Source organism: Corythoichthys intestinalis, chromosome 2 (genome assembly GCF_030265065.1).
Source record: "Corythoichthys intestinalis isolate RoL2023-P3 chromosome 2, ASM3026506v1, whole genome shotgun sequence".
In the NCBI taxonomy this organism is placed as follows: Eukaryota; Metazoa; Chordata; class Actinopteri; order Syngnathiformes; family Syngnathidae; genus Corythoichthys; species Corythoichthys intestinalis.
The window spans coordinates 58329812-58344971 of NC_080396.1; the positions used below are offsets into that span (position 1 = coordinate 58329812).

The 15160-nt window shown below is 38.7% G+C and overlaps 1 protein-coding gene across 5 annotated transcripts in view; it reads left to right on the plus strand.

Moving 5' to 3' along the window:
* The window catches only part of LOC130911888 (neural cell adhesion molecule 2-like), a 329503-nt gene that overhangs the window by 298373 nt on the left and 15970 nt on the right, over window positions 1-15160 (plus strand). For 3 of the 5 annotated variants that reach the window (XM_057829524.1, XM_057829527.1, XM_057829528.1), the window contains exons 13-16: window positions 2581-2700; window positions 3761-3882; window positions 3960-4134; window positions 14103-14310. In XM_057829524.1, the coding sequence (XP_057685507.1) occupies window positions 2581-2700; window positions 3761-3882; window positions 3960-4134; window positions 14103-14310 (625 nt within the window). Of the gene's footprint in view, window positions 1-2580; window positions 2701-3760; window positions 3883-3959; window positions 4135-14102; window positions 14311-14614; window positions 14655-15160 lie in introns of all 5 variants that reach the window. The other 2 variants (XM_057829526.1, XM_057829525.1) reach the window with 2 other exon arrangements.

Sequence of the window (15160 nt, forward strand, 5' to 3'; positions counted from 1 at the left end):
AGAAAGCAGTGATGCTGGTTTAGTGTCAGAATGTTTACAATTTTTTTTCCTAAATGTGTGTTAGGTTAGGGTTCTTAAATTGTTCCAAATGAAATATATCCAATTATACCTTTGTGGCTATCGATTTGCAAATTGAGGTACAGTCATGCTGAAACAGAAATGGAATTTTCCCAACTTTTTTTTTTTTTTCAGTTTTTTGGGGTCGTCCCCGACAGTTAAAGTGTCAGATAACAAGATGTGGTGGTGAGGTCGTATTATGTCTTGAAACGGACCATTGACTTCATAATTATATTGACGGGATACTGGCCAATTAATAGGGGACCTGCATTGTTGGCGTGGCTGTCAAAACTGACTGAGTTGAATCATAAAGAGCTTTTTTCGTTGAAAATTCTTTTGAATTAATGCTTAAATAACTGAATTCTTTATAGATATGGACGTAAAACAGTCTTGATTCTTGGTTAAAAGCAAAAAAAAAAAAATTGCAGTTAGCATTTATTTTACGTAAATATGTCAAAGTATGATGCTAGTCTGTCAGTCAACGTGGCGGCCGCCAAATGTAAACAGAGCTTTTCTGGTGAAAACTCTTGTGAATAAATGCTTATATCCCTGAATTCTTTATAGATATGGACGTAAAATACTCTCGATTCTTGGTTAAAAGCACAAAAAAACGCTAAGGTAGTTAACATTTAAGTAAATATTGCAAACAATGTGGCTAGCCAGTATGGAAATTACCAGCCGCCATATGTAAACAAAGAGCTTTTTCCGTTGAAAATTTTTGTGAATAAATCCTTAAATCGCTGAATTCTTTATAAATATGGACGTAAAAGAGTCTCGATTCTTGGTTAAAAGCAAAAAAAACGCTAAGGTAGCATGTTTTTTACGTAAATATTGCGGAGTATAATGCCAATGCTGTATCGGCTCATTTCTCCCATTGATTTTTTTTTTACAACGTTTCAAAATGCATGCGTGGTACGAAAAATATAATAATTACCTCCTCAAACAAATCATTCCTGAGACAATCCTTCCTGTTTGTATGCAGTGCAGCTTTCGTACTTTTTCAACATACTAAATCCGGCGTTGGATCGCTGCATTTGTCTCTACACCGACTGCGAATAACTAAAGCGGATTGTGGGATAGCCCCCTACTTGAAGGCGTGGCGTACTGAAAGTTGAATTTGACCCGTCAATATCATTATGAAGTCTATGAAGGACTAAGGCTTGAGTCATGCTTCTGCATTCCGTTGACAGCGGAGCGACAGCTTAGAAGCTATGTCGTGGAGCATTCGAAGTTCTGCATCAAGGGAACGTGTTGCTCTGTAATTCACTGCCAAGCTACTAGAGGGGCGTGGCTTTGTCTTTGTACGGTTTTGTGTGACTCATGTCGAATTCCTTTAGTTTTCCTCTGGTCATAGACAGCAAAGGCAACGGAGATGGAGCGCGTGCATATAGAGCTGCTGTTAATCAATATTGAACAACAAATGTTGTTAATAAAAATGTTAGGCGTAGGCGGAGGTGTTTGAATGTTGAAAATAGCGGTGATGTTGTGCTGAACCGGAAAGAACGTTCTGAGCGGACCATCACAGTCCTTTGCCGTTCACGTCACCACACGTTGACATGACGCGTAGTCAGGATTTTTTGGAGGCGCACATCAGTGTACGGCATAGGGTCGTAAATCAGGTGTGCGTTGATGCCGTTGGCCCACCGCCACCAGAACGCAGAAGCATCAACCAGCCTTAATAGTGCGGTCAGACAGCTGACGTATTTGGGAGGTGGAACACGAAGCTGTCAATCACTTATGTCGACAGAGGCATTCCGCATCATAATGTTGACAGTCCTCACTCTGCTCGAAAAGGGCAAAAAAACAAAAAGACTGGCTCCTGCTTGGCAGGGAGAGGACAGTATATCCTCAAAATGACTTGATATGACAAATTTGTCAACAAATTTGCTATAACCATGAAGGAATAATGAGATTTTCTATTTATTTTGTCTACGTGGGGTGGAGGTTTAAGTTTAATGTCTACTGTTTCAGATTCAAAACCAAAAATATTTTTGCACACTTTTCTACGTAATTCGAATAAAGTGTATGGCATCCCAGTAATTGCTCTCACAATGTACAATACCAAAACATAATTAGATGATTGGACTCTTTACATGCAATGCTTTTGCACAAATTGAAATCCGTGCTTAAATGCAGAAAAGTACCCTAGCACTGCTGCAAATTACCAACTTTGTTACAGGACTGAAGCTGGAACCAAGCTCCTATTACGGAGTATTTAATTTGTGCCGACTGACAAAACAATGTGGCTAACTCATTATGCTGTTGGCTTTTGAGCGCAGGGAAGGTTATGCAAATACAATCCAGTGACAGACTGTGCTCTGATATTGAGATGCTCTGTTAACACACCAGTTTTATATGCAGTGCGTGCACAAGGAGAAGCATGGCAAAGGAACAGGTATTCAGCAGTTGACTGAATCAGGATCAAAACTTGTAAATATTCATAAGTCTACTTGTTTTCGACAGTAGATTTTGTACACTCATATTTGTCATCACCATGTGATTGATGCCTCTTTGTCTCATTAGCAACAGTGGTGCTGACCGGCCTGGAGCCCAATACTACCTACGAGGTCCGAGTGGCAGCCGTCAATGGGAAGGGTCAGGGCGAGTTCAGTCGAATGGAGACTTTCCAGACATTACCCATCCGTAAGTCTGTCAGTGAGAAGACTTTTTCAAGTATTCCAATTTGACATTGTATCCAGCATTTCACTAGGGATGAGCATTCACTAAAATTTCCCGATGAACTGTGAGCTACGTTAACACCATTTTCTCAGGTATTGTTTCTAAGGTACACTAGGTGCCGAGTTCAAATTGTCTATTGTGAATCCACACTCCAATTTATTGCAGTGCAGAGGATCCTCTTTAAACAAGTTTCCAGACATGTGACATTTATAAATGACATGCAATTGACTGTAACTAGTCTGTTAGTGATACGTGAAGGCACTTACTGCCGTATTCATGAGACAGGTTACAATGGCAATAAAAGAAATCTAATCTGATCTGATCTGAAAATGGTCAATGTTTTGCACGTAACAATTTATTTTGATCTTGCTTGTACAATATACATTTGCCAGTCTGTTTAATTAAAACAGCTGTTAAACAGAAAAGTGACAGGCATAGATTGATGTAAACAGCATTATTCATCATGCTGATTATTCATCTGTAATGAACAATAGTTGCGATTGTCTTATACTTCTATCAAAGCAAGAGCTTGATTAACAACACGCTACAATTGGTTATAAACAGGCTGCTTTATCACAAACCAAATTTAGTAGGAAGACACAGTGTTTTTAAGAGCATAAGAGACACACTATGACATGACTGCACATTATAGCAGGACAGATATAGGACAGGATATAGCCAGACGGGATGAATGAACGGTGTACATAACTTCTAAAAGGATTGGCAAAAGGAATATAATACTTCTATGAAACAAAATGAAATTTCATTCTGTGACTAAGGTTTTAGTGGAGGACTTGGAGAATTAAACTCGCTTTTCTGACCTCTTTTTTAAATGCCAATGTCAAAGAATAGAGATGTGAATGCAACACAGTGGATTGTGCAATTTCAGATGTCTGCTTTGATGTTGACCGGCATTGCTTTTGTGTTGTTGTTCTTTAAAAAAAAAAAAAAAAAAAAAAAAAAAAAGATCCATTGTTTTAAATTTTACTCCCCCACCTGCCCCCTTCTCCCACATGTCCAACAGGAGAACCAAGCCCACCAGCAGTCCATGGGCAGACAGGAATGGGTAAAGCCTATAAACTGGGGCTGGTAAAGCAGGATGACGGCGGAATGCCCATCGTGGAATACATTGTCAAATACAAGACAGTAAGTGACATCAATTTGTGTCTATTGTGTCAATAAATTTCAATCCATTTGATCCTCTGGTCTCTGTTGCCTACTAGGACAAAGAGGAGCAATGGATGACCAAGCTTGTTCCAGGTTCCAATGACTTTGCGACTCTGCAGCCGCTGCAGTGGAACACAAGATACGAAGTAGAGATCACGGCTCGCAACGTTAAGGGCCTATCGGAGCCCACCTTCTACCAGTTCTTTATGCCACAGAAACCTGACGTCACAGGTAAAAGCCCCGCTGTGTTAAATGAATTGCATCACTGGTGGGAGATGTTTGGGTGGCCCTGAGTTTTACAGAGAATAAAACAGGATGTGCAGAAAGATTTCTCATTTCCAAGTCCTCCAGCTAGTTTGGAGCCACACGCATACAAATGCGCACATGTATGCAGAAATGCAGACAGATGCTTTGATGTGTGCACCATAGGGAGCTTTGAAGTATCTCTTGCCCTCTCTTCCCCCACTGCCAGAAATGTGCATTGTGGAAATAAAAATGTAATTCCATTATTGCTCTCCTGTGACTGCCACCAACAAAAACCCTGTCCGACGAGGCTTGCTTTTCCTCCCGGAGTCCATTGGAAATGGTTTGGAATGTATCCAGCCAGTGTTTTTCTGTTCCAGCTAAATGGCCCGCAAGCATGTGCGCTGCCTCACAAGCAGAGTAGAGGACCTGGGGAGCTTTAGGCTTAAGGCATGTCTTCGATTGACTGTCCTCTCCAGTTAGGTGTATCGTGGGAAAGGGCCCGGGAGCAAAGCAAAGATGCGGGGAGAAAGCTTTCTCCTAATGTGAACATTGGGCGTACAGTAATCCGTTGTTAAAGTTTGTGCTAATAAGACAATAAGGTGAATAGGCAACAGCAAGGAGGACTACTTACTTCAATGTATTTTCTGTTTCAAAGTCAGTCTTCATAATAATACAGTATATAGTTGTGGAAAAGATAGTTTGGATGAAGAACGAGCAAGAAAATATCAATTTCCAACATGTTGAACATCGGAGGGCTTGATAGTGTGTGATTATTTATTCAGTAGCAGAAATGAATTACAAAAATAAAATTACGATACCATCTACGATCAAGCAGTTTATTTTTTTCATACTGTAAAATTATGCCATCACACCATTTTGAGGATGAAGTATTGACAGAGACATACAGTATATTTCAATTGCGGTATACATAATCAGTCTGAGCAGAGAGAAACAGTATGTTATTTGAGGTTGTCATAAATAATGCCACTGTGAAAAACTACTATTTGCAGGTCAGGGTTTGTTTGAATGTCAAAGTATCGCTTACTTAGGAGTTGAAAACCTTTATCATTGATCTGCTTGAATCCGGCACTCAAAAAAGGTGTGAAATCTCCAAACTTGACTTGGATGATGATGGTGATGGTCCGGCATCACAAAACAATTGTGCCAGTCAGTTAAAAAAAAAAAAAAAGAACTGGATTATTGCTGGATCCTCCAAAATCCAAATTTTCTGATCAAATAAAATTTTGCGTTTCATTCGGAAGTCAAGGTCACAGGGTTCAGAGGATGAATGAAGAGACGCAGGATCCTGAATGCTTGAAGTCCAGTGTGAAGTTTCCACAGGCAGTGATGATGTAGGGCAAAACTGTATGATATCTGCTGGTGCTGGTAGTTTATTTTATTTTTTATTTTTTTAATCTGAAGTCTGAGTTCACATCAGCCATCTACCAGAAATCTGTAATGCTTCCAAATGCTGAAAAAGAATGGAACTGCTGATTTGATTTTCCAGCATGACTTGGTCCCTGCTCAGGGTGCAAAAGGTACCACAAACATTTTTAGAGACCATGGTGTTAGTGTGCCTGAAACCCAAAGAAAATCTTTGAGCTGTTGTCAAGAGAAGGATGAAAGACACCAGAACCTGAAATGCAGATGGCCTGGAGGCTGCTATCAAAGCAACCTGGGTTTCCATTACATTTACACAGTGCCACAGGTTGATCGCCTTCATGTCACGGTGCATTGATGGAGCAACCAAGTCTGAAATCTGTAGAAATGAACATAATTTCCAGGAATTATTCATTATCAGCGAGCCATAATCATCAAAGTACTGTAAATAAAAGCATGACAGAAATGAATGATTAAAGTTTGTTTTTTACGATATTTTTCCCCTAGGTATATGTAGTATATGAATTATTTTTGTACCATAATTTGTAATTTTTTTTTTTGTTTGTTTAATTCTTGAAGGTATCTAGCTGGGTACTGCTCATGTAAAGTTATTTTAAGCATGTGTGAAAGTTTACAGCTGTTCTAAAAAAAATCAAGCCACAATGCAGTATAGTGTTGTAGTAAGACATTTTTAATGCTATTTATCATCACATCAAATTAAGATTTACAAAATCAACAATTGCATGTGTGTATTTTACCCTTAAGTCCTTATTTGATCTGTTCATGAATGAGATGGGGGGAAATGTCTGACTTGCTACAACACTGTAAGGCAGTGGGTGTTGAATAATTTTATAAACAACAGTATGTGCATTTTGACTGACTACTTGCTACATTGCACAAAAGTGACTCAGATGATGCAAAACCAGCGGTGGGACAGTATACAGTAGACTTTGAAAGATAACCACCCTTTATGGAGCGTTGAAAATGCTAGACTGATTTAGATCATCAATAAAAAGAAATGCAGGCCTTATATTCTTTAAGCTTTCTTTAGTACCTGCATAGGGTGGGTATCCTACCCTCCTTTTTTATGCAATGATCATTACATACAGTAGTTAAAGACCATGTACTTTAAATTTTGTATTATGAATAATTAATGAATGTTGCTGCTTCTTGCCTGCAGCACTCAGCTTCGAGCCCTATATGCAATTGCAGAAAGGTTAAATATATCTATACCTTAAGTCATTTGAACCTTTCCAGTTTTTTTTTTTTTTTTTTTTTTTTTTTTAAATCTATATTATCTGTGGTTAATGTATTTTTGTAACACTCGTAAATAATGAATATTATTACCATGTGTGTTTGAGCAATTTGACCTTTCTGGAAGTGATGGTTGAATAATTTTGTACACAACTGAATAGCATTCTAACTGGTCGGCAACTGTGCAGTTGACTTTAAAAGATAACCATCCTTTACTGTCTGTTGAAAATGCTAGACTGTTTTAATTAATCAATAAGAAAATAAATAATTAACATTCTTTCAGCTTTATCTGTATTACTTCAGAGAAGGTGTTCTGATTACCTTTTTATTTTATGTTCAATATCATTACGTACAGTAGATAATGAACATGTACTTTTAATTTTGTAGAGTGAATAATTAATGAATGCCGTTTCCTGCCTGCAGCACTCAGCTTCGAGGACTGTATGCAGTTGCAGAAGGTCAAATACACCTATGCATTATGTCATTTGAACCTTTCCAGGTTTTTTTGTTTTGTTTTTTAATTAGCAGTGGTTAGTGTATTTTTTTTCTCCACACTTGTAAGTAATAAGATTACCATGTGTGTTTGAACAGTTTGACTTCTCTGGAAGTAAAGGGGGGATTTCACAAGGCAGTAGTTTATTTTTATGGCTGCCTGTTACAGTCATCAGTAATTAACTAATTCAAAAATTTTCTTAATCTCATTCTTATTGATTAAAAGTCTTGCTCACCAGCACATTGAACCACAATTGCTGCTGTTTCTGCAATCATGCAAATGGTAGTGTCACGGTTAACCCTGAAAAATACTTCAGTCAAGACTTTTTGTCGAAATTTGCTTTGAACACAAAGATCGATATTGGTAAAGTCAAACAGCTCATTATATATGCCGGAAACAACCAGTTTTCATCCTTTAACAGCATTTTGTCCTCAAGTAGCCTCCTGAGTGCTCTCCAGTTGCATTAGGGCTCGCTGCATCCTGCTTAAATGTGGGCCAAGAGGAGATTGTCCCTCTATTTAATGATCTTTTTAAAGGCTCTCAGGGCAACTTTGATTTCCACAAACTGGCCCAACACTTAGGGAGCAGCCTCTTTCTGATTCTCAAACATTTCTACATATCCCTCTGAAGATTTGCATCTGCTGCCTCCCTGATCAATTAATGGCCATTCGGTCTTTATTAATGGACTCTCTTCATCACAGAGCTATTGAGGTGACACTCAATCAGCCTGAGGCATAATGAGTCTGTGTTGGGTTTGATATGTTCGGATACCTGGGAACTGATAGACATAGCTAAGGATGCCATAATTCATGGAGTAATCAGTCAGTTTTAGGATTAATATAGCATGGAAATAAAAAAAAATAATAATAATGAGGAATTCATGAGGAATTGGCCAATGTGTGAAAACCTACTCACAACCAATTAGTTAGACTGGGAGTTCCACAGAGGAAGGTAAATAATGGTGCGCTCACCCTATCAACTTTAACACAGTTTTGCCTGCCATATTTAAACATGTAAAACTAAAGCAGGCAGGAGGCACCAGCAGGCCACTTCGATGTTGCTTAGCAACTGTAATTAGAGCACTGTATTGTCAAGTCATCATTAGACAAATGACCTTGACCCATCTAACAACAATTAAGTAGCTATTAGTACTGTTGCTTATATGTGGATACTTGTTAGAACCAGGGGCTACAAATGACTACAATATAGTGTTATAATAATTTAGCATCCAAAAGAAATTCTCTCTCCTGACCCAAAAGATGTAATTTACATGAAAAGCACAACATAAACCATTCAACAACCGCAGGCATTTGTTCTCCCTGACCTTGGGTCACTGTGTAGCCTCTATCTTTAGATAAACAGTAATTGTGTGCACATCGGTGCTCTACATAATTCCAATTAGAGATGCGAATCCAGGACTCAGACAAATTTGGACCGAGGCACAAATGCAAAACATTTTCAGTTAAGCTTCATCCAAGTAATGTTGAACAGCAAGTTCTCACTTGTCTTTCCTGACAGCTATTTTGCCTCAATGATTTTTTTAAATTCAAAGATCAAGCGCTAAGCGTTTAATTTCAGCTGAACTCATTTTTCTGTCCTGATTGTATAGATGCTGGAGAAGCTTATATCTACTCGTAGATTCATGTTGTCAGAATATGTCAACGTGTAAGTGCTTATTTCAAAGCTATTTCGTTACTTATTTTATGTAACTTATTTTAACCTGTGAAAAATTTGTGATAGTTTGGAACAGTGTGGGTTTCCACCACACAAACATAATCGAGGAATGGTTTGCAACCCACAACAGAATGGTAAAGTTTCTCCCACCATACTCCCCATTCCTCAATCTCATAGAATAATTTTTCTCCACATGGAGATGGCAAGTGTATGACCGCCAGCCTTACACTCAGATGACTCTTCTGGATGCCATGAATGCAGCATGCAGTGACATCACAGCATATGCCTGCACATGCAAGCTGGATAAGGCATTCAAAAAGATTCTTTCCACGCTGTATAGCAAGACAGGACATCCATCGTGACGTGGATGAAAATTTGTGGTCCAACAAAGAGGAATATGTATAGAAAGAATGGGGAAAAAACCCCGACAAAGTTTAGTTTTGCCATGTTCACATTTCTAATTTTGCTTTTGTTTTTTTTTCCTTTGTGATACTCAGTGCTGTCTTTTTCTTACTGTATCGCAGCACGTGTTCTGTCAAGAAATTGGAAAAAATGTATAAGTGTAAACTGTCCAATCTCCCACACACAAAGGTGTAATTTGCAATTTTCATCAAAACTTACGTACGTCTTCAGCATCAGAGCCTTCCACCAGAGTAACTGTTCAATTGAAAGCATGACTAAGCCATTTGACTGTCTTGTCTGTCAATGAAACAAGGGCTTGTCATTCTGACAGCACTGACATGTTCATTGACACAGAAATTAAATTTTAAACGATAGAATAAGTATTTTGCTAAAAAAAAAAAGAAAAAGAAAATGGCTTTTGCAGGTAATCCATGTTGTTTTGCTACTTGTGCAACATGTTGTGAGGATTGAACAAGTAGTTTTGAGAATTTCAATACTGATCTGAGAAATGTACCAAAGCAATTGAGAAAAACTGTAAAACATTAATTTTAAATTAATTTTCAAAGTGTGATGCTGGCAAGCATTATTTTAAAATTTTAACTATTAACCAACTATAGTGAACATTTGCACGCTATTCAAACCACTACATTCACTGCTTACATTAATTATTTTTTTATATGATGCTACAGTTGTTGCCAATACAAAACAAGCTAACAACTACAACAATACAATAAAAAACAAATGGACACAAAAACACATTTAACACAACCATTCCTCCACCTAGCATTGTGAGGAAAGTTCACGACCTATGTGCAGTGCCAAGGCATACTCACATCATCATTGAAGGAGGAGACGCATGAACCAGCAAACGCAGAGCTGGATATAAAAGCACAAGCAGTTTCCAAAATGAAAGTGCTGCTCTAAATAGAAAGTAAAATAATGAAACAGTTAAACTATTGAACAACTTCAACATTTCTTAACAGAATGAATACAGATACAAGGTGCCTTCAATAAGTTTCCAGACTTTTTTCGTATGGAACTTTTATTGATAATACCCACATGACACTGTAGTCCCCTTCAAAGTAATCTCCCTTGGCTACAATGCACTTGTACCGTTCCAACAACTTCTGGGAGGCCCCCTGGAAGTCCTCTTGTGTGAGCATCTGAATGACCCTCATCACAGCCTCTTTCATCTCCTCAATTGTCTCATAACGACTGCTTCTGAGGTTTTACTTGAACTTAGGGACTTACCAAAACTCATAGGGAGCAAGGTCTGGGTTAGGGTTGTAGACTGGTCGTCTTTCTTTCTGGTCTTCACTGATCACCCTTGAGACAAACTTCGCGCAAATCTTCCGCATCTTCAGTTCCTTGCGAATAATTGTGTGTACAGTTCACACACTGACAACAAACTGTGCACTTAATGTCTCTATAGACACACAACGGTCCTTATCCATGAAATTATTTATTTGGCCAATCAACTTCTCATCATCCTCAAAGACTCCCTGCCGTCCTTGAATCTCTTGTGCCACTCAAAAACCGATGCTCGATTCATGCAAGATGATCCATAAGAAGTCTGAAGCATGGCATACATTTCTGTGTTTAGTTTATAACAGAACTTTATTTCATATCGTTCATCTGAAGTGTCCTCACGTCCAGATTGTGTTTTGAAATTCACCAGCAACAACAATCAGGCTTTAGTAGAGTGTATTCCAATTCCTGCTATAGCTGTTCATTTGAACCAGAAATGAGAGAAATTGGTCGATCATCTCATAAGAAAAAAAAGTCTGGAAACTTATTGAATGCATCCACCTTGTACATTACAGAAATAGGTCAAATATTCAAGATTCGTTGCACATCAAGAATCAAAGTCAACCCTAGGTGAGTGACACTGTTAACTGATCCAATCCCCAGCACCACCTCCTTCTCCTGATAGGGTTGCGTGTAGACGGTAACTTCGGTCTGCAGGGGGGTTCATTGCAACGCTAAGGGCGCCAATTATAATAATAGACAATCACTCTTGTGATGCCTTAAGCAATAAAACAACAAATAGCCTGATTCACAAAGTGATATTTTCTTTGCATATATACTATATTTTGTCTTATAAGTATAATGCGGGTCATGACTGACAAAAAATTAAGATTAATGCATTTTTCTACTCAAGTGTGACATACAATACCTGAACTTGTCTGGCTTGTCAAGGTAATTACGAGGTAAAGAAATTCCGACAAGTTGTCTTCAACACAAAAGTGTATATGTCGAATTTGAATTAATGCAATGCCAGGATCTGCAGGTTTACACACGTGCATTTCATAGACCAGCTGAAGGTGAGTCCCTGCCATGGCTACATGCTTCATCAGTGGCAATAAATGGTTGTATTCCAGTTGACTAATTTAAGTCTTCCCGACAGTCAATGAGTGGCGTGGCTCAAATGACGTTGAGGAAAAACTATAACTGTATTATGAGCTTCCATCAAAGCCTGGTGATTCTTAAGGGAAGATCCCTCCCATTTTATCTATGTATGTTTCTTTGTTGACACAAATTGTCTTATTTTCCATGAATTGTTATTATAGTTATTGTGCATGTAAGAAGGCAGAAGTCAACACTGCTGTGGCATCAGTTTTATTTTTTTGTCATTATTATTAATATTATTACTGATTCACTGTTATTTATTTGATTTATGATGTTATCTCATATGTTTGCCTATTAAACTCTTCTCTTGGTGATTTAGGCCATATTGTATGTACAAGTACACTGCTGGCTAAAATTATTGGCACCCCTGCAATTCTGTAGGCTAATGCTCAATTTCTCCCAGAAAATGATTGAAATTACAAATGTTTTGGTAGTAATTAATATCTTTTTTTTTTGGCTTGCAATGAAAAAACACAAAAGAGAATGAAAAAAAAAATCATTATTATTTGACACAAAACTTCAAAAATGGGCCGGACAAAAGTACTGTCACCCTCAGCCTAATACTGTACTTGGTAGCACAACCTTTAGACAAAACAACTGCATACAACCACTTCCGGTATCCATCAATGAGTTTCATAAAATGATCTGCTGGAATTTTAGACCATTCTTCTCTGGCAAACTGCTCCAGATCTCTGAGATTTAAAGGGTGCCTTCCCCAGACTGCCATTTTCAGATCTATCCACAGGTGTTCTATGGGATTCAGGTCTTGCTAGCCACTTTAGAAGTCTCAAGTGATTTCTCTCAAACCATTTTCTAGTGCTTTTTGAAGTGTATTTTGGTTCATTGTCCTGCTGGAAGACCCATTACCTCTGGGGGTGACCCAGCTTTTTCACACTGGGCCTTACATTATGCTGCAAAATGTTTTGGCAAAACATCAAGGAACCTCTGCCATGTTTGACTGTGGGGACCGTGTTCTTTTCGTTAAGGGCCTCGTTTTTTTTCCCTGTAAACTCTATGTTAATGCATTTTCCCAAAAAGCTCTACTTTTGTCTCATCTGACCAGAGAACATTCTTCCAAAACGTTTTTGGCTTTCTCAGGTATGTTTTGGCAAACTCCAGCCTGGCTTTTTTATGTCTCTGAGTCAGAAGGGGGGTCTTCATGGGTATCATACCATAGAGTCCCTTTTCATTCAGGCGCCAACGGATAGTACGGGTTGATACTGTTGTACCCTCGGACTGCAGGACAGCTTGAACTTGTTTCGATGTTAGTCAAGGTTCTTTATTTACAATCCGCACAATCTTTCGTTGAAATCTCTGGTCAATTTTACTTTTCCGTCCACATCTAGGGAGGTTAGCCACAGTGCCATGGGCTTTACACTTATTGATGAAACTGCACACGGTAGACACAGGAACATTCAGGTCTATGGAGATGGGACTTTTAGCCTTGAGATTGCCCATGCTTCCTCACAATTTTGCTTCTCAAGTCCTCAGACAGTTCTTTGGTTTTCTTTTCCCCATGCTCACTGTGGGACACACAAGGACACAGGACAGAGGTTGAGTCAACTTTAATCCATTTTAACTGGCTGCAAGTGTGATTTAGTTATTGCCACCACCTGTTATGTGCCACAGGTAAGTACCAGGTGCTGTTAATTACACAAATTAGAGAGACATCACATGATTTTTTCAAAGGGTGCATATACTTTTGTCCAGCCCTTTTTTGGAGTTTTGTCTAAAATGATAATGATTTAACTTTTTTCCCATCCTTTTTTTGTGTTTTTTCATTGCAAGCAAAATAAATGAAGATATTACAACCAAAGCATTTTTAATTTCAATCATTTTCTGGGAGAAATTGAGCATTATCTGACAGAATTTCAGGGGTGCCAATACTTTTGGTCAACATTGTAAACTTGAATAAAAATGGTCAAGTCAAAGGTAAAAGTCGCTTCATAAATGTTGCTTTAAAATTTGAATAATAGCAGAGTTGAACAATACCACTGGCAAATCCACCTGCGTGAACTCAAGTAGGAATTACACCATACACTGTATGGAATTGATCACGATGAATGTACCAAAGGATCATACTGTATAGGAAAGCTACTTCATCTTGGAGCTTCTCCAACTCTTCCTGTTGAACTCACTGACCTAAGAAGTATAGACTTTTGGGGCTATGTGCAATTGTTCGGTTCAAATTCAGTTTATATGCATGTAGCCGCTGTGATCAGACGTAGGAGGCAGTGTAGGCATGACCTTCAACCATAGCCTTTCTCACTAAGCTTCCCAATGGCAACACCTGACCTGTTGCACCATCTTATTTTGCTCAAGTGCATTCCCCGTGTCTTAGCAGAATCCCTGTTCAGCGGCCTCGGCCTAGGGGCAGTGGTGGGCCTTGGCCTTGGAGCACTGCTCCTGCTGCTCGTTCTGGTTGATGTCAGCTGCTTCTTCCTGCGCCACTGCGGCCTGCTGATGTGCATCACGCGCACACTGTGCAGCAAGAAGACGGCCACTAATAGCAAAGGCAAAGACATGGAGGAGGGCAAGGCCGCCTACCTGTAAGTGTCATTTTGTGTCTAAAAACACTGACAGTGGGGTGGATCAATGTCAACAAGTCATTCATGCTTGCAGAGGGAGCTTCTGCTGTGGGTGTCAAGGCCTTTGGGTCACAAATGATTTTTACTTTTTTTCAAGATAACATACACGCAGGTTGAGTGACCTGTTTTAAAAGTTAAACGGAATAAATCCTCCTGCGACAGATGCAACTTTTTACATGAATCTGGCTAGCCGGTGTAAGTCATTTGTTTTGTACAAGCCTTTTTTTCTTCAGATGAGAAAAGAAGCCTTCTTTTTGCCGTCTAGGTACACCTACAACAGCCGCCCGACCACCTTTTCAACCACAGTATGTCTCTGATAATGTCTTCTTCAACATCTCATTGTGTGTGCGTGGGTGTCTAGTGTGCATTCATTAAGTGCATGCCTTTTACATCAGTGAAACAACAGTCAGTACTTGGTTTGACACCACTGCACTCCATTTATTAGGCATTTATTATGCATTAATTCTTCATATAGAGTTATTGTGCATGTAAGAAGGCATAATTCTGTACTTTTCTGACATCAATGTTTATTTTTCGCTGTTACATTTCACTCATTCAACTAATGTACAAGCAAGCAAGGTCACTGGGTTGTATTGTGCAATTGTGACCCACCATTGGGTTTAACACAGTTTGTACAAAATTATGGGGCGCCGTTTGTAAAGCAGCACATGCTGAAAAATATGACATTTTCTCACATTTAGCGCCACACAGTGTTGAAAATGTGGTGTGAAATTTTTAGAGTCAATTTTTTTTTGCACATTTACAACATTATTTAGCAACCTAAATATTCATTTTTAAATAAGAAGTTTTG